At 37.7% G+C, this 21,172-nt stretch overlaps 1 protein-coding gene across 2 annotated transcripts in view; it reads right to left on the minus strand.

The window, feature by feature from the left end:
* SUGCT (succinyl-CoA:glutarate-CoA transferase) overlaps positions 1–21,172 on the minus strand; it is a 360,863-nt gene that overhangs the window by 304,276 nt on the left and 35,415 nt on the right. For both annotated transcript variants that reach the window (XM_072412171.1, XM_072412169.1), the window contains exons 7-8: positions 12,533–12,624; positions 8,690–8,833 (exon numbers count right to left, since the gene is read on the minus strand). In XM_072412171.1, coding sequence (XP_072268272.1) covers positions 8,690–8,833; positions 12,533–12,624 — 236 coding nt within the window. The remainder of the gene's footprint in view (positions 1–8,689; positions 8,834–12,532; positions 12,625–21,172) is intronic.

Genomic DNA, 21,172 nt, shown 5'->3' on the forward strand with positions numbered 1-21,172 from the left:
TGTTGTCAAAAAAACACTATGGCAAGACACCTGCTGTGTATTATAATGCTGTGTGGATTATAACACACAGCAGTGCGCAGTAGTCCAGTAGTGTGTGTCAGAAAAAAGGGAATTTTCTTACATGTTACAGTGCTTTAAACCAAGGTTGCTTTGAACCAACTAACCTTAATGAACCAATGTTAATGTGTGACATAACCCACTATACTGAAAAAGCATTCATATCCTACATTGATCTCAATAGACGTATAAGTGGATCAGTAATTAAATATATATTTTTTGTGTTTTCACCCATGACCCGTGGACAAAATCTCTGGACTAAGATCCTGGCTTGGAAAAGACATGCAGTGTTCTTTCCAGCTGCGTTTAGCTAGGCACACCACCAGGCACTTTTCAGTAACCACTATTTTTGGGTGGTCACTGAAAACTTGGGTCACAGTACAGGGGCCGCTCCACCCACCTACAACTTCTTCCCACCCAACTTTAAAAAAATAGTGGGGAGAGCACTGATGTGGTTATGTAAATCCTGGAGTCTGCTCAGTTGATGGCTGTGTTCATGGATTTCTAACACATACAATTCTAACACAGATAAGCCCTCCTGTCACACTCAGAGAGACAGGGCCACTGATACAGGGGCACTATGGCTTGCACGGAGGTGGTGTAAGCCCTGAGAAGGGGCAAGGGGCACAGCCTAAGCAGTAACCAGGTTTTCTCGAGAGCCTCTGATGTGAGGATGTTGCGCCGCTGGTTACTGCGGTCCTTGGGCACACCAAGGTGGGCAAAGCACAGTTCCAAATCACTAAGCAGAAGGATAGTCAAAGGAAGCCGGGGACGAAACAGGCAGGAAGCAGAAGAGGTCAGGTCACACGCCAGGGGTCAATAGCCAGGGATCCAGGAGACAGACATCAAAGACACAGAGGCCATTGCGGGCACAGGGAACACAGGAGACACTGCAAACAGCATAAGGTACAGGTGTTGCAGGGATATCCACAGGGAGACTGGAACAGCACAGGGAAGTTGGCTGATAACCAACAAACTGGACAATGAAGGGTTAACACGGGAGCTGGCACAGGAAACACTGGATTAAGCAGCAGGTTACAGGAACTAGTTCACAGAACTGGGGAGCTCAGCGCTAGTAAGACTTAAAGACAAAATGGAGTCTGAGAGCTAGATAAATAGCCAGGGCTGGTTAAGAGGCTATTTTCTGATTGGCCAGTGGCATGGACGGAGTTAATAAAGCTTGGAAACAGAGACATGCCCAGCATCAGAACTGCCCGCATGCACAGGGTAGAGATGCCTGTGATTTAGTGAGGTGTGACACCTTCTGCAGCCTCTCACCTTGTGGCTTGCTTCAAAATCTTATTACATGGGGAGGGAGGAGACTAAAACACACGCTAGATTAATGTTACCTGAGTAGTTTTGATTGTCTCTGGCAAAATGTATGCATGCGTAAAGCAGTCCCCAGACATTGTTATTGAACCATCCTGGCATATCAATGAACAACTGAGCACGAGCTGCCATTGTACTTTCCCACTGACAAGAGCACAGTGGGGTGCCACTATCTCATCCACCCATTTCTCCTCTTATTTCTGTCCACAGCTTGTTCATTCTCCTGAATGATGAAAAAACATTTCCAGCAACAAAAATCTGATGTCTGTACAGGGGTCAAAAGAATGCTTCATCCTATTTGCAGAAAGCTATAGGTATCACTTCAGACTAGGCAAATTTACATGAACGAAGTACAAAGATGGCTTTAAAGCATAAAAGTTTTTTGTAAAAAAAAAACTGAAACTGTATAAAGTAACAATAGATGATAAAGTTAGTTAAAAATGTATTTGTGGACCATCTTAAAGGGCATGCTGCTTAAAGAAACCTATTTTGATTTTATAATAACGTATGAATGTACACTTCTGCAACAAAAAATGGATTTTTTCCCCTGTGTTGTTTAACAGGGATCAATTATTTTTTTTATAAGGCTGGTATTCTTCACACTGGCCATTGATGTAAGAGGTATTGCTCGCACTGACCACCGTGTTAATATACTGTGACTTGTGAACATAGTAATTATAGCAGGGGTTCCCCGAAGAGCCGAGACATTTTTTCATGGGTTCCCCCGTGTAAAAAAAGGTTGGGAAATGCTGCTGTAAAGGCATATTGTGACATTTTAGGAAGATGCTTATGCAGACCAATACTTTTACTAATAGGACAAATTTAAACAGTATTAGGAAAGACTCTACAAGCTCTCTCTGCATGCTGCCTAATGGAAACTGAAGCCCTCAAACTCAGGTTTGAATACATTTGTCAAACAGAGCTGAAGGTACTTGGGACTAAACACCCTGTGAAACATGGCTTTGTGGTTGGTGTGACCTTTCAAAAAAAAACCTCACTTAATTCCAAAAGAAGATTATTTGATATGGGAAAGAATCATGTTGCTATTTTGTTTGTTTAACACTATTTAGTCTACTTTGAGCCATTATAATTAACTTTACTTGGTTGTTTGACACCTGCTCGCTGTGACAGTAGGTTCTTACTTCCATATAGGGAAATGCATGAAAAAAAGAGTGGGTTTTGGATATGTCTAAAATAACATCATCAAGAGATTGGGTTAACAGTCAGAAAAACACAATAAATAAATGTCCAATCAAAAGGACAAAATACCATAGATACAGAACGTCTGTCTCCAGTTTGCTGTTTCCCATAGGACAATATAACTGTTTGTTCAGAAGTACTTGTAGTATATTTTTCAAAGACATATTACCAAACCATTAAGATTAAAAAGGCAGGAATATTACTCTACTGAACTGTTTCCTGTGCATACATGTTGACCCGAATTATGTAAAGTTTTAATGCGGCTAATTGTTATTTTTACTAAATCCCCCTCCTTCTTCCAGACATGGGGGTGGGAGGTGGGATACTCTTCAGATGCAGAACAGAAAGCAAAGATGCTTACTTTGATCCATAAGTTGTCAATCAGTAGCTAATTCCAAGAAATGGGATACAACATACTTGTTACAGAACCCTGGAAAAGCTCCATAGTAGTTTCCCTGCGGTATCAAACTTATGCTGGCGTTGTGGGCAAGAGCGCAGTAGTATGCTGCATATATTCTGGTCATGCCCCCTGATTCACCCCTTCTGGGACCAAGTGAGATCTCCCATGGAAGACTCACCTCACACTACATACCTGCACACCCTGGGTTTTTCCCTCTCCATTATAATACCCTGTCAGTAAAGGCATATGAAGACTCCATTCTTAGACACCTCATCATCGCTGAAAATTTGTGCATCCCAATTTGCTGAAAATCTACCTCACCACCGATAGTAGGTCTTTGATTGCAGAAAGTAAATGACATTTTGATAATGGAAGACCTCATTGCAAGTGTGCGGGCCACCTCCGACAAATTCCATGCTGTTTGGGGCAGTTGGGTGTACTACTGGGATACTACAACTTTAGGTGCCATCTGGACCCTACCCCCCCTTCAAAATGTATGATGTAGATCACTTTAAGATATATATGTCTTGCTGTACCCGTAAGTTTATAAAGGCATGTGTGTTGTTCTGCCTGGCTCATTATAAACATCATGCTAAAAAGCCAATCTATGTTAATTACACATGTTATTGTTAACATTTTTGTTCCAGTATGAGGGCATTGGATTGTATGTGAACCCCCTGGAATTATTGTTTACAAAATAAGGTATATATAGTTAGTAAATATAAGTTACTGTCCACCATAGGGCACTGTTATTATGGATGCTCCTTTAAAAGACCACTCAAAACCCGTATTCTTCAAACTTGCCTACCTGTCTTCTTCTGTCTTTTAAACCCTCACTGCTCACCCACCAATTCCATAACCCCTTTTCTATTGTATGCTGCTTCCCCACCTTTTTGATTGTAAGCTATTCGGAGCCGGGACCTCTTATCCTTCTGTGTCACTGTCTGTGTCTCTCTGTCATTTGCAACCCCTTTTTAACATACAGTGCTGCACAATATGTTGGCGCTATATAAATCCTGTTTAATAACAATAATAATGCAACATGCCAGGTGTTGCAAAAGGGGATTGCTTTTTCACTGATCACCAAAATATAGGGGCATAAAGTTATATTAATAATATTGACATATTGAAACAACATACACCACCAAAACTGAACTAACCATGACATGAACTGAAATGATACATTCCTCAGTGGCTTCACTAACTAAAGTGATTTGATAAAAAAAATAGTAAGATAGGGCAAGTGGTTCATGAAGAGCTTTGATATTGGGCTGTGGTAAAATCACTATGCAGAAAGAAAATGTCCTGAAGGAACTAATTTCTTGAGCAACCAGGACTGTAATTAATTTGAGATGTAATCCCTTTCTTTACAGCCTATGGAAAAGATTTACAGAGGGGCATGCAAACAATGCCAAAGGACAATATTTTAATATGGGTACCAGCAAACATCATTTATAGGCCTGCCCTCTAGTAATAGTATTTTTGTAATCTAAAAATTATCAGAAAGTCAATGGTCTCATTGCAGTTTAGAAGAGCTTCTATTACCCTATTATTACCAGATTTACTAGATACCAAAGCAAACGTACTACAGTTAGCTTATGAGACAGCACATTAATATATTGTTGTAGGTATGGTGTGTCAGAATGAAATCTTGGACAAAACTATTAAATACATTTCAGATAATAAATAAATATTAAATTGAGTAAATTTCAGATTCAGCTATTGTCGTCCATAAATAACAGCATTCAGTAACAGATGGCTTTACATAAGCAATTCTCATGATGATTTCTAGCCATTCAGCACAGTACAACAAACCCAAGTGAATTAAGGAGGAAATGATTTGCAAGTGCAGTAAGACGAGAATGAAAGAGTGCTAGAATCAAGAGGAAGTTAACAATCTGATCCAGCAGACTGCATATAGGAGTGAGGGCTTAGTGAATGCCAACTGTAGTAAACTAAAATTATTAAAAAAATAAATTATTATTGCCAACATATTACTCAGTGCTGTACATTAAATAGGGGTTGCAAATGACAGACAGTGACTTAGGAAGAGGAGAGGGCCCATGCCCTGAAGAGCAATCTACAATTGCTTACAATCTAAGAGATTTATCTATACACTCCCTTTAAATTTCCTAAAACATATACATCAATGCATACAGTACATGGGAGTAAAGCTACGTACACACATCAAAATTTTCTCGCCCGATAATTGGCTCAAGGGGCGGATATCGGGCGATAATCTGGCATGTGTACAGCCCGCGTCGTTTATCGTCCGTGGATCCGTCCTGGCGGATCCACGGACGATGAACCATGAGCAATTATAATGCAAGGGAAGGGGGCGAGCGTGCAGCAGGGTGCCGCTCTGTCGTTCTTCCCCTCCCCTTTCCATAGAGCAGAACGGTGCTGTATGTACAGCACTCGTTCATGCATCGCGTGGTTCTTATCGTTGGAAAGGATCGTGAAAGATCCTTTCCAACGACAAGAATTGCACGTGTGTATGCGGCTCTAGTTTACCTGCCAAATGGTGTGTATTTCTGTCCACACCGTCCTCTTATTTACACAACCCTGTCTGACTCGGCAGGGGACCTAATGTATTTCTTAAACCACTTGTAGGTAATCAGTATAAACTTTGAAGTCAGGAAGTCTCTAAAAAATAAAGAATCTAAAACCTAAATGTGCACAACATATTTGCCCATTATGACACTCACCTGCCAGTGTCCACCTCAAGTACTGCAGCTGTTATATCCCTGGTCACTCCCTCTCTGCCTCTATCATTTTCTCTTGGACTTCTGCTGGATATGGCATCCTAAGCCATCTTTTTTGGACAGGTGTGTACAATGGCAGAATGTGTTGTTCAGTGTACAGGAATGAAAACAATGCTGACAGGCAGACAGAATGCATTATGACGGAAAATACTTTTTTTCTGTCAAAAAAAAGAAGTCAGCCTGTCAGCAATTTTTGTAAAACTCAGTATAACCCTGCTTTACCTCCATAGTGCTTTATACTGGTGTTAAAGCTTTAAATTGAGCCTATTTTAGGCTCTCCATGACATAACTGATATGTACTTGAAGACAATGAACCACAAGTAAATACTAAATGCCATAAATGAATACCAAATGGAAGTTTGGACAGGGAAGGGAATAGCAAAATCATGCTAGAACAGGCATATTTGTTAAATCACTGATAACAATCTCCATATGAACTCAGTAAGGTATCCTCAAAAACTCCGGGATTAGTCAAATTTTGTTTTTTGCCACACATATGTTTTAAATATTTATAAAAAGATAACCTTTCCATATGTTATCCAGAGTGGTTTGTTGAGATAATGAGATGTGGGTTTCAATTCTTTGGTAAACAAGTTTTCAAAGTGTTGGGGAAATTGTGAAAATTCTGGGGAAATAATAACATTGTAGACTGAAAACACAGTATTGCTCCAATTTTTTTTAATATACAAGTCAAATATGTATATTTTAATTCAATCAATCAAACTAATGAAATTACTCAGATAGTGTTTGGTAAATTAGGTAGATTGTCTAAAAAAAACTAAGGGAAAATGGTTAAATAAAATGTTGAGTTACATACATATTACATACAACACCACTATTTCCTAGTTTAGAATTTTTAAAGAGTCCCTTCCCTGACTAGAACCTCAGCATTCAACCGATGTTATGACACTACTTGTACATAGTCAAGACAGACAAATTGATAACTCGTAACAATTACAATACAGGGCCTATAAGATACCTAAATCCACTGCTGCCATATATGGAATCATCCCGACAGGTTGGATTGTAATGTTTTCATTTATTAGCATAATATACTGTGCTGTAAAGTAGAATGTGACTTTTTTTTTTTTTTTTTTATATATATTTATATTTTTATAAGACACTCTCAGGTACAAAAACTGGCTGTACAAATTACAATATCTTCAGTACAATAACACATCACAGAAAAGGCAAATGTATACAATTTTTTTCTATAAGCAATGCACCCAAAGCTTCTCAGTTATAGTTTTATGAACTTATATTAACAAACAACGGATAGGTGGTACAGGTGAGAGTGAAGGTGGAGAAGGGTACAGGGGGAGGAGTAAGGGGGGGAGGCAGCACAAATACAGCATAAACACGTATCCTAAAAGATATATCACATAACATCTGTTACATTCCCGAAGCTTAATATCCTCACAAGACATATAGCGTCGGTTGCAGTAAGGCATTCAAATCGGAAGTGGTACTGGACTGAATCCAGTAGAACCAGGTACAGGTAAATTTTCTCTGTACCTATGGAAATCATACCCTCCATGCGATATATGTCCGTTACTCTCCCCATCCACTGAGCGACCGTTAGGGGTGTTTCACTTTTCCAACATGAGGGAATACACGCCTTTGCAGCATTTAATAGGTGCCGCAAAAGAAAAGATTTGTATTGTTTCTTGTCATGGTGGAAATGTGAAGGAGTGCCAGTTCAGGCTTTCCCCATATATCCACTGATGTGAGTTCATATGTAAGTTTTGCCACTAATTCCCAGAAGGGGGTGAGCCTAGGACAATCCCCAAAAATATGTATTAGGGTACCAGGGGCTGCTTTACATCTCCAACAGTTTGTGTCCACATGAGGATACATTTTGGGTTTGCATTCTGTACCATCTGGTGATTTTGAAAATTTGAATTTGAAAATAATTTCTTGATATTTATTGCAAACAGAGGCTTTATGGCCAAAGTTCAGCATCATCTCTTGTTGATGTTTCATGAGTTTAAAAGCCAGTTCCTCTTCCCACCTTGTCACAAAGGGTGGGGTAATGTCAATCAATGTCGAGATGAGACTTTGGTAGGCGCAAGATAGTGTACCCCTGATAACTGCTTGGGAGTCACAAAGCGACTCCAAGGGTAAAAGTGGGTGTAAAAACTGAGAGGGATGTGGGAGAGATCTAAGAAAATGTCAGTTGAGTAGAGCGCCAAACATTCAGAGCTGGCAGGTCACACTCGGCTTGCAAATCCATAAAAGTGGCCCAGAACCCATTTTGGATAAAATGTCTCAGAAAGAACACTCTTAATTTTAAGATTGGACTTTGATGACTGAAGTTGGACAGCCCTGCTTTAAGTAAACTCAACCTAAAGAAATCCAGACTGGGAGGCCTAATAGAAAAATAGGTTATAAAGTTTATCAATACCTAATTAGTGAAGATGACAGGGTAGTGATAGGATGATGGGTAACTTTGAAGCCATTAAAACTCTGTAGTTAAATGTGCCATAATGTGCAAATATGCTCAGCAGTTTAAGTCCCCTGAAGCTCAAATCCTGGTATTTTTTAGCCATGCGTCTTCTCTCTTTGTTTACTTTCAGTGGGGTTTTATTTCAGGGTGTCCACATCAATGCCTTGCATGATGAATAAACTTTCTATTGGATGTCTGCAGCATAATCTGAATTAACCAGCTGACCCACAGTAATGACAAGAGCCGAGGTGGATAATAAGTTTTCTGGAGAAACTGACATTTTGGATGTTTAAAAAGTACTTACAAATATATTGAGGTGTTGAGTCCCATCCTCTCTAACAACTGTTTTGTACCATTTAGATATGTATGCCCTCTGAAGGATCTCTGAGCACACACACACTATTAAAAATCAAATATTCTGAATGTTTTATAAGAAATAGTATTATATATTTCAACACTCCTGGGAAAAAAATATTATACTTTTTCGTTTACCTGTGAAGAAAGTAGATTGCAGTCAATGTGCATTCCTTTACTTGTTTTACTTCTTTGCAGTAACCCAGCCATAATGGCACCATGTGCATATAATCCAGTTGCAAGATCAGTCATAGCCACACCTGGACGAACAGGGTCCCCATCCTGAAAATCAACAAAGATTTGACAGACCGATGGAAAGTAAGTGATCATATAATTATATGACAATTGTAGTAAAAATAGTAGCATACATTTTAAAGAGAGAGAAAAAGTGGATGATAATGCGGCAAGACAAATTCAGAATAACTAATATGTTGCTCTTAATAATTGATTGACAAAATTATGAATTTTTCTTTTAACAAAACTTAAACAAAAACTGGTAAACTTCTGTAAAATTCAGTGAAGTTTGCATAGTTACAAAAAAGTGGGTTACTACAACCACTACTTACAGTTCTACTGAGTGTGCAGCAGGGGAACCTGATGCCCCGCTAGTGAAAGCCAAGAAGTGGTTATCACCTAGCCTGAAGTGTCTTTATGTTCAGAAACTTACAGAGTAGCTTTCACTAGAACTCCTAGATTACCTTGTAGAGTTGCATTGCTTTTATTATTAATTTGATTGAAGCAACTAGTTGCACAAAGCGATTGCCAATAACTGGCACTGAAGTCTTCTGCACAGTTTTATTTTTATATATTATGCCTGGGTGTCAGAGTGGAGAACATAGTGCATCAGCACTGGAACACACTCTGAATGCAGACAGGCACTGATATTCCTTTGCAAAAGTACAAACAAAAAAATACAATAGGCCTGATTTAATAAAGCTTTCCAAAGCTGGAGAAAATACATTTTACCCTTCCTAGAGGTAACCCCGAGTGTGACTCAGGGTAGAAAAAAGTTGCTAAAAGCGGTAACCCCGAGTCACACTCGGGGTAGGTAATCCTATGGGAGGTAATAGTAAATACCTGATCCGCACGCATCCAGCGTCGTCCATCGCCGCGATCTCCGTCTTCTCTCTTCTTCCAGCCGGCTTCTGCATCCGATGAGTCACCGGATGCATAGATATATAGATTTTATTTTATTCAATGTATTATTTTTACATGATTTTGTGTTTCAAACTTTATTATACTCATACTATTATAATATACTGTAAAATAAATTTTCATGAAAAACAATGTACCGCTTTTAGACATATAAAACGGGAAAGAAATGAACCGCTAATTTCTTTTTCTTTTTCTAACCGATTTCTTTCTATTTCTATTTGTTAGAAAATGTTTTGAATCCTGGACCAGATCCATTACAGGTTTGCTGGATCACCCAGGTTAACTGATGAAAGTGTATGTTTTTCAGTCTTGGAGAGCTTTAATAAGTCAGACCCAATTGTTTTACTTTTTAACTTGACTATTCCCTTATCCTTGTGATTAAACTTGAAGGTTTAACCATTTCAAACTTTCAACACTGCTATCAATGACCCACCATACCCTTATTACACATACTTACACATGTAGTAAATATTTTATACTAAAGTCATGTTAAGGGTAAGTATAATGTATGATTCTGAACAATACAAAATATTTATGTTATAAATGTTTACAAAAATGTGTATGGGTGTATGTATAGCCAAATTAATGTTTATTTTGTTTTGGAATGATGAAGATCCATGTAAGTTTTTTCTTTATCCATTCTCCCTTATACAGGGATAATGCTTTTGACACTGTTGATCACCCCCTTCTAATACAAATCATGCGCTCCATTGGTATCTGTGACACTGCTCTCTCTTGGTTTGCTTCCTATCTGTCTGACCGCTCCTTTCAAGTTTCTTTCAATGGTATCTCCTCCTCACCCACTCTCCTCCCTTTTGGAGTTCCCCAAGGGTAAGTTCTTGGACCGGTTCTCTTTTCTCTATACACCTCCTCTATCGGTAGTCTCATATCCTCCTTTGGCTTACAGTACCATCTGTATGCTGATGACACTCAAATCTATCTGTCAACCCCTGACCTGTCTCCCTCAGTCTTGGATAAGGTCTCATGCTGCCTGTCAGCCATATCATCATGGATGTCTGACCGATTCCTGAAACTCAACCTGGATAAAACAGAACTCATCATCATTCCCCCCTCAAATACCAAATCTCCCCGACATATATCTAACTGTTAACAACACTGTTATTCGTCCCTCCCCTCAGGCACGTTGTCTTGGTGTCATCTTTGACTCGGCCCTCTCATTTACCCCCCATATTCAGAACATTTCCAGGTCCTGTCACTTTCACCTACGCAACATCTCCAAAATCCGCCCCTACCTATCTCCTGAGACCACCAAACTCCTTGTACACGCTATTATCATCTCTCGTCTGGACTACTGTAACATCCTTCTCTCTGGTATTCCACTAACCCGACTCTCTCCTCTACAATCTATCATGAATGCTGCAGCCAGACTCATCCATCCTTCCCTCCGCTCTTCTTCTGCTCCATCTCTTTGTAGTTCTCTCCATTGGCTTCCATTTCACCTTAGAATCAAATTTAAGCTCCTGTGCTTTGCCTTCAAATCCCTTCACAGTTATTGTCCCACTTATATTTCTGACTTGGTAAAAAAATACTCCCCCTGCCGCTCTCTCCGCTCCTCCAATGACCTACTAATGACTTCCTCACTCATAACCTCATCACATGCATGGATACAAGACTTCTCCAGAGCTGCCCCAACTCTCTGGAATGGTCTTCCTCGTCCTATTCGGCTTGCTCCTACTTTCTGCTCATTTAAAAGAGCGCTCAAAACCCATTTTTTCAAACTTGCCTACCCATCTTCTGTCTTTTGAAACCATCACTACTTCCCACCACTACATATCTCCCATCCTATTGTGTGTGACATTCCCCGACCTACTAGATTGTAAGCTCTCCGGGGCAGGGTTCTCTCCTCCTGTCCTCCTGTATCACTGTCTGTATCTGTCTGTCATTTGCAATCCCTATTTAATGTACAGCACTGCATAATATGTTGGCGCTATATAAATCCTGTTTAATAATAATAATAACAAAATGGAAACCAAAACAAATAATGAGGGACAGAAAAAAAATCTTACAGGTCTTAAAATCCCTTTATATAAAATGTATATTTCAAATAATTGTATTAGTTTTCATAGGGATTTACAACAAAAATAGGGAAGGTGAGGGCATAAAAAAAAGAACAATTAAAGAGTTGAGCATTTACATGTTCTCAGGGGACAGTACTATATATACAATTTAAAATCCAGGAAATATTTAGGTAAAAACATGGAATATATTTGTACATTCTACTGTTTTTCTTCATGCAGCCAATAACTACACATTTTTATATCAAAATGAAAATTTAAAGCAAAATTTGTATTTACATCCCAACATTGAGCAGCTATTTATGCTTACACATTGGAATCTTGACTCCCTTAGGTTTTTATTTTGTTCAATGGACATTTTTTTTAGCATAACCAGTGACACAACCATATAAAGTCAGTAATGGTCAGCATTAAGATTTTCTCACATAACTATGTCCAGATTCTTGAGAAAAAAATGAAGATAAAAAAGAGGCTTGCACAAGATATTTTGCAATCCAAAAACTAAGTCTGAAGTTTATTACTATGAATGCATTCCAGTTTCTAAAATAATTTGGTCCTAAAAATGAAACTGTTTTACTCATCCATGTGCAAAATAATAGAACTGCAAAGAAAAAAAAGAAGTCACAGAATTCCATTATAGAATCCAAAGACACTTTACAAAAAGACCACACATTTTTAAATGAATCAGCACACATCAGAGAACATCTGGTGCGTGATTTATATAAATTCAAAGTTTTTGCCTTAATTGTTATCAATGTTACACAAACACAAAGAATTAGAGAAATCTTACCTCTGGTCCTGTTATATGCATTAACCCAGACATTGCACAAGCTATAGCGTCATATCCAGCTCTTTTAAACAGTGGGCCAGATTGTCCATAGCCTGAAAGTGCAAGGAGGCAATTCATCAAATCACTATTAACTGTTAGCACCAAAAAATGAAATGGCCTACACTGTCTGAAAACTGTGAAACTGGAATACCACTACTCGATTTTTTAGTACACCTAACAAAGCAGGTTAGTTTTGGAATAAGATGGGGTATAAATAAATGTAACACATCTAAAATGTTATATGATTTCAAAATTCGTCATGAAGGAAATAGTGCTTGTTCCTGACAAAAATACATTTACCAAAGCTGACTTCCTGGTGGTAGTCCTTGGGCTCACATTGTGTTTCTTGAAACTGTGCAGATAAAGTTTAGAAAGCAGCCAGAAAGAGGAGCACTGACCTCTAGGCTGCATGAACTTGGAAGCTCCTAGCTCTCAGTACTTCTGGGTTCAGAGCTGTTGGATTCTTACAGCTGAAGCCAGTAGGTTAATGACTCTAAACTAGATAAACTGGAAGAAAAAAAGGCATAAACTATAAATGCCAGTGTTTTTGTATTATTACAATAAAAAAATAAAAACCCTCCAACATGCACATACGTATACATGCAAACATTAAGGACACACCTAAAAGACTATAACATGACACAATGATAGACATTCTTACAGTCCAAGAAGTAGAATAACCTCAGGGATGCCATTTAGGTTTAATTATAAATTGTTTTTATTGTGTCGTCTATTTATATTTATTTCAAAGTGTTTTTTCCAGGCTAGATATAGTTGGTACCAACTTGACACAACCTTGTCTTCAATAATAAATTACCTTTTTTTATTTATGTTTACTTTATTATTAAAAATGAACCCATACATTCCATAGAGAACTATGCAGGACAGTGTCAAGGCCTGTAATCTAAAACACCAATGCTGGGCATCATTACTATTTTCCATAACACTAAAATAATTTAATACAAAGCAGCTCCAACATAAAAAAGTTACAAATTTTAGAATGTGTAGTTTGGGTTTAGATCCCAGTCCTGTACTATCACAGAAATATCTGAGGCAGGTTGCAAAACATACAAAAAATATACATAATCCTAAACAATACTGGAATGAACGAAACCTGACAACAAAGGAGGTAGATACAAATTTAAACATTTTTTTCTCTAGTAACCATAATATTTATATTGCATTTATTATTTTGAGTTATTTAAGGATAAGGAAGAATTTAGAAGGCATGTATTCAGAATCTCAAATATTGCACGGTTTCACAAGTTTTTGCTCCCAAATATAAATAAACATATGAAATAACATGAAGCAGATACTGAAGACGAGTAAATGAAGTAGCACATGCTTCGTAATACTAACACCAGGGAATTATAACACTGGTCAACAAACATTTTCTTGCCAAACAGATTAAAGTCATTTTAGGTTATGTTTGATGCACCGATTCCAAATATGGTATTGGTTTTGCCAGATTGAATCTGGTTTTTGAAATAATGACCTTAATATTAACCTCATAAAAAAACTAAAAAACTAATGAAACATTAAAACTAAGCAAAATTAAACTAGAAAAGCCTATGTATACAAAAAAAAAATTTGAAATACCTAATGTCAATATATTCGATATCCAGTATATTTACAAAACTAATCACAAAGAAGTCATTGAAAAACTCTGTTTGTATGATTTCCTTTTATGCTTATGATCAGGACAATCATGTTGAGGGGTCCAGCAGTAGTCAAGTAGTCTTTTAGCCTGGATGCTAAAAGTTCAGATGCTTGTTTTGACACACTCATGTATTAAATCATTGAGCTCTTCTTGGGAGAACGAACTCCTGGAGTACACTCAAAACCCTGTATATCCTCCATGTTGAAAACAGGAATATCAGGGAGTGTACTGAACACTGGTATGCACCATGTGGCACAGGTCATCTTGCTGATTCTTAATCAGGGTACTCCCACTTGTTATTCTTGTAACGATTAAAACCTTTTACATTCACAGCACAAAAAAAAACAATCATTATGATGATTTTGGGGCTTTCGCTATTCCATAGGTACCCCAAATTTCAAACTTTTCAGTTTTCCATTTTTACACTGACGTAGACACTCTGCACAAGTTTTGCATACCATATGGGTAGCTCAATATTTATCTTGGACCCCCAGTTTACTACCAAAATATGCAATGATATGCTTGTTTCACAAATTCTGTAATGTTTCTTCTCTGTTTTTGCTGAGAATATTCACCACAAATGTAGCCAAATACATTGGGGTCATTTACACAACTTCGTCCTGAAGAACCTATATTTCTGTAAAAAAGAAAATGTATGAATAAAAAGAAGGCAAATGAAAGTTTCATCAAAATAATGCTTCATTTAATATATAAAAATCAAAACATTGGTGTAAATAAAGATTGATAATAATAGGCTGTGTTAACATTTGTTGTTGGTAAAATTGTCTATTCCGATTCCTGTATCACAAGAACTAGAGCCAATTCAATTAAACTGATATAATTTCTAGATTCAGCAGACCTGAAATTCACTTAATATATTGGAAAATCCTTGGCAAGTGAAAAAATATTTTTTTTTGTTGAGCTGTGTAATAATACAACAAAAGCCATTATTCCAAAGAGGTACATTTGGTAGTAGATCATGCCAAGTCTACTACTACTACATGCCAAGTCTACATGCTACTGTAACCTGTAAATGAAAAATCAATATCATAATTAGCTTGCCAAAGCTGAAAAACTACAAATATGCAGTGAAAAAAACTCACACTGTGAATAAAGATTTTGTAGTATGTTGGAAACTAATATGTGTTGATAGACCTCAATAATCTGTAAGAGTCATATTTTTATTTCTGATATCACAAGTCAACAGGGCAGTGTTACTTTCATGCGGGTTTTGTGGTATTTTTCATGCGGAATTCAAATCTGTGCTTAGTTTTCCTATAGAATGGCTTTTTTTGTGATGAAGGTATTTAATTATTTTTTTTAGATTTGGTATAATTATTCTAAATGTATTGGAAGATCTAACAGCAATCATCTTAATTTTTATTTTACAGACATCATTACCCGTGATTGATTTCAGTTGCTGTCATGCCTAGACATTGCATTATTCATCCAGACAGATTTTGTTATGTGTGTTCTTCCTTCATGATGAAAGCACAAGGTTGCCCAATTAACATAGATTATAGGAAAATGTACAAATTGTACATCAGCTATCCACTTGGTGACCAGGATAAATGTTGGACTCTACAAATCATCTGTAGCAGTTGTTTCAGAATGCATAGCTGGCTAAATCAGCAATGCCATTTCCAATCCAATGAGGCAACAGCAAGACCATCTAAACAATTGCTATTTTTGCTGGATGAACACAAGCCGCATGGATTCTGCATTCAGGCCTGTTCGTGCACCACCACATGATGGATTTGCTTTTGTAGAAGGCAATGAAGTACGATTGAGCAGAATGATCTATCCAAATACAAATCAGAACTTCTTTCTGCTAGGCTTAAGCAGATGCACTTTCTTGCAAAGAGTGTTACTGTAACTCACTACAGAATAATATTATTAATAATATTAATACAAAATCATAACTTGATAATTTTCTTCACTGATGATTGCTCATTGTGCTATTGCCATGACAATAAATGAACTCTTCAACATTTTCTCACAACAGCATGTTCCTTCTGAATGGCATCTCTTTATTGATCCTTGCTTAACGCTTGAAGGCATTCCTACTGCATAATGGAAATTCAAAACTAGTAGACATTACTTAAAGCAATCCAGTAAAAAAACACACCTGTGGTGAACTAAAGGTCAATGGCATGCTGATGGCAATGCAAGTATGATTCACAAAATACTGCTGGTTTATGTGCCTTTGGGATAGCCAAGTTAGAGAGGATATACTAAGATCGGTGAAGCTGGGTGATTCAGTAAAACTGGAATAAATCTGGTCTAGGACTGAAAGCATTTGCTAACAAATAGCAAATGACTTTTAAGAAATCCATTCCAGGTTTGCTGGATCACCCAGCTACACTGATAAAAGTGTATTCTTTCTAGAATTAGTGAGCTTTAACAAATCAGTCCCGTTATGTCAAGTGTGTCTGGCAGCCGAGGGATACCTATGAGCCAGGAAGAAGTGTCAGCCTTGTCAAATTTCTGCCTCTGAGTGTACCCCATAATGAAACTTGTAAGGACCATGGAAAAAGTCAAAATAGTTTTAGTATCTTGTTGGGAAATTTGCAAACATAAGCACTGTAAAAACGATGGAAGGAAAAATGTAAAAGGAAAGAATATTTAAAGGTCCACAGATCAAGTCTGTTTTCATCCCTCTCAGCAACCGAGCTAGAAGCTTGGGAGGCATTCAAGTGGCTGTGAAAAACTTTCTGGGTAGCTATAAGTCTCCTGCATACAAGGAAGGAGTTCAGAATCTGTTTGAATCTTTTCAGAAACTGGGCCTTCGTATGTCATTAAATTACACTTCTTGCACGCTTTCCAGAAAATCTTGGTGTGGTGGGAGAAGAGGAAATGGAATGTTTTCACCAGGATAATTCAGTCAATGGACCATCGATACCAAGGCTTATGTACTGCGACAATTCAGACACAGTGTAAACACTAAACTTATACTCTAAGCATTTTTGAAGAAACAGTAGTAGCTAACTAACCTTTTCTATATATATATATATATATATATATATATATATATATATAAGGGAGTGCTGAGAAGTTCCTGGCTTTGCCCACAAAGAAGAGAGCCACAGTTATGAAATAACACCTTTATTCAACATATTCCCCCCCTGGGACTGATGCACTTGGTACAGCGTAGTTGCAGCTTCTCTAGCTCTCAGCAGCATCTTTGACGTCAAAAATGTCCTCAAAACGTTGCCCAAATTCAGGAACGGATAATAGTCTGCAGGGACCAGGTAAGGTGAGACGGGGGGATGGTGGACCAATTGGAAACCCAGGGTGTTCACTTTGGCAGCCACAATGTTGGATGTGTGTGCAGGAGCATTGTCATGCAAAAAAAGATGCCTTTGGTCAATTTTCTACAGTGTTTCATCTTAATTGCCTCCTTCAGCTGGTCCAGGAGGTTAGCATGATACTGTTCAGTGATACTAGAGCCCTGAGGTAGGTATTCCACCAACAGAATACCGTCTTTGTCCCAGAAAAAGGACGCCATGACTTTTTCTGGGTTCAGAACTTCTTCGGCCGTGGGGACCCGCTTTGGCGCCATTCCTTTGACTGTTCCTTGGTTTCAGGATCATAGATGTGGAGCCAGGTTTCATCCTCAGTCACTAACCTAGCAAAATTCCTGTGCAGCTTCAAAATGGGCCAAAATGGCTTTGGATGCTTCAACTCATTTCAGCACCCACTTCGCTGAAAGCTTGCGCATGTCTAGGATAGTGGTGATAACAAACCCAACACGCTCCCATGAGATGTCAAGTATCTGAGCAATCTTTATGCGGATATTCGCTGGTCCTAAATAATCAGCTCATGGCCAGCATAGCAGGTTGCCGGGTCAGTTGAGGTTGGGGGGCGCCCACTGCGGGGCTCATCTTTAACACTGAATTGCCCAGTCTTGAAACGAGATATCCAGGTTTTGAAAGTGCTGTAGGAAGGACACTTCTCCCCCAGTGTTTGTGACATCTCAGTGTGAATGTCCTTTGCTCAATTTCCCTGGAGAAACAAAAACCTCATGACGGCCAGTAACTCCAGCGACATAAAACTTGAGTCACAAAGACCTTATATTTGCAGTTACATACTAGGATATTGGGCTGTCATATGCTCTCACACTCATTTTTCTATTTCATCTGGAAGGGAGCAAAATGTCACTTTGTTCCCATTGACTTCTCACTAAATATTTTGAAAAATATACTTCAATGGTCAATGGTGCTTTAGTTAAAAATACAGGCCACATAACTCAATAAGCTGATAAGCTGACTGTAAAAAACTGAAAGCAGATCTGAAATGATCTGACTTTGAGTAGTGTGTTTCAGCCTCTAATGATTACAAAAAAATTTTTTGTTGCCTTGTGTTTTTTTTATAGATATATTAGTTGCAAACATTAGTAACATATTCACAAGAACTGGTATAATATGCTACCTGTATTGCCTTGTATATAAGAAATAGAAAAACAAAAAAATCATGTGCTGATCACCATATGCATAGCTTGAATGTCAAAACCTGCATTTATTAAGAAGTTTGCTTATTAGATCTGTATCAGCAGGTAATGCAAGTTACTTGAATACAGGTAGTCCCCGGGTTAAGGACATCGGACATATGGACAACTCCTAGACACGAACAGGGCTTCCCTGCTCCTTCTGTGCAGGACGGAGGCTTGACAGAAGAAGACTTTTGCTAAACACAGCTGAGGTTGTGGGTAATCTAAAGCAGTGGTTGCCAACCTTTTCAGTCCCGCGGACCACTAAAATCACCGACTCCCAACCGCGTATGTGCGGTGAGCTCGGTGTCACTCAATGAGGGGCACCTACCCCAGAGTGATGTCATTATGACATAACCTCGCCCAGTCTCCCATCGCAGATCTGAGCATGCAATGGGAGAGTGGGCGGGTTGTGTCTAGGGACACAGCCCGCCCACTTGCCCCGTGTCTGGGGTGCAGCGGCCAGAGGCGCGGACCATCACCGGTTGGCGTCTGCGGATCTAAAGGACTGAGCTCTTTCTGCAGCTTCTTGTAACTCTTTAATGACCAAGACCAAACTCTGCAGTTGTTTATTTTTGCATATCAAAGCACAGATTTCTCCAGAAGTTAATGAATGTCTAGGCGCCATAAAATTTTTTGTTTTTTCTTGCCTTGTTTGTGATTAACTCACAGTGAAGATTTTATATAGTAACTGACACCATGCTGCCTAATAATATGTTGAGACAAACATCTGTCCTAATTTAATTTATTAAAATAATGGACTGTTCCGACTTACATACAAATCTACAGTCCTTATCTCACATGTAACCCTGGGACTACCTGTACCTAAATCTGTAACCCATTACTCTCAATTGTCTTTTTCTTGTCCTGGTGGAATTCCTTTGCTATCACAACTCATTTACCTAATTCTTAGATTTTTTTTCCCAAATTATGCTCATTACATTATTTTATTATTATTGTGTTTTTTTAGACTACTAGTGTTATTTTATTGGCTCCGTTTATTGGCTTGAAAAATGTAATATTAACATAAATTTACAAAGATTAACACACAGGTTATCATTCCTTCAAATAACAAAAACCTCAGGGCAGTGATAACAGATGTCTAGGGAGAAGCAAAGGGAAGCTACCTGAGGTTATATAAAATAACATTATATAATACCAAGATGAACTAATGATGTCTGAGAAAATATGGCTACTGACAAATTAATGTTTGCTTTATGTAAAAAACAAAGATTTTACATCTTGGTGAGATTTATAGTTGTAAACTGAACATTCTTAGTAGAAAATTATGAGAGTTTAAAAAAAGTAGTGGTGTAATAGTTTGTGATACATCTTAAATTGTTTTTACTTCACACTTAAATTAAATTTTCTACAACATTTTAAATCAATAGTAACTTAAACCCCCTGTGTTGTAAAACAAGCACTAAAGCAAAAATATAATTGTTTTTCTGATTTTACAGTGCACCAATTAACATGTTTAGTATTAAATATTACTTACAGTTTAGAAAAGTTATGGGCATCATTTTACACTACATCAATGCCATACTATAGACCTGATTTATTAAAGACTGGAGAAGATAAACTATCATGGGAGAACCTGGGTTATCTAGCAAACCTGGAATAGGTCTGGTTCAGGATTTAAAGCATTTGGCAATTATTAGCAAATGATTTATAGAAAATGTTTTTAGTTTTCTTTTCTTAAAAGGTTTTATTTTCTTAAAAATCATTTAGGTAATTATATTCACCTTTTTTTTAAAATTTTTTGTTATCACCAGTCATAAAGGAGTCAGTTTTTAATGTAAAAAAAACCCTACACATGTAATATCTCTTTCCTTTTCTCTAAATATATATATATATATATATATATATATATATACAAATGAGATAATTTGTGGTATAAATCTTTAAGAAATGTATTCATTCATTCATTTTCAGATGTTTATTACATCTATAATACATTTATGATTCACTGTCATTTGTGATACAATAAGCATACAAAAAAAATCAACTTCAACCATTATTTGGCTTGCACCCGCCTACAATTTTTTCCCACCCGACTTAAAAACATTTCTGGGTTGAACACTGAAAGGCTTTGTACATTCAGGCATTTGTGTTGCTGAACAAATGCAAATGCCAGATTTGAGCTTGGGCTCTACATTACACAGTGTATAAACTGATCATAGTTAAAAAAAATATAAAAGGCTGTTTGAACATAGAGGAAAAAGTAAAAAAAAAAAAAGTGAGCCAGCACTGTGTACATGTACACACTATCATTAAAATGTAAAAAAAAAAGCTAAGAGCCAGGGCAAACGTTTTCAGGTAACAGAGATTTTGCATGACTTGGGCTTAATTTTAGGGTGTCCAAGCCTAAACCTTCTAAACTAAACCTAACCCAAATGACCTTCTCCTTTACAGAAATTCCCCCTTTTCTATACTATACAAACCCAAACTA

Source organism: Pyxicephalus adspersus, chromosome 5 (genome assembly GCF_032062135.1).
Source record: "Pyxicephalus adspersus chromosome 5, UCB_Pads_2.0, whole genome shotgun sequence".
In the NCBI taxonomy this organism is placed as follows: domain Eukaryota; kingdom Metazoa; phylum Chordata; class Amphibia; order Anura; family Pyxicephalidae; genus Pyxicephalus; species Pyxicephalus adspersus.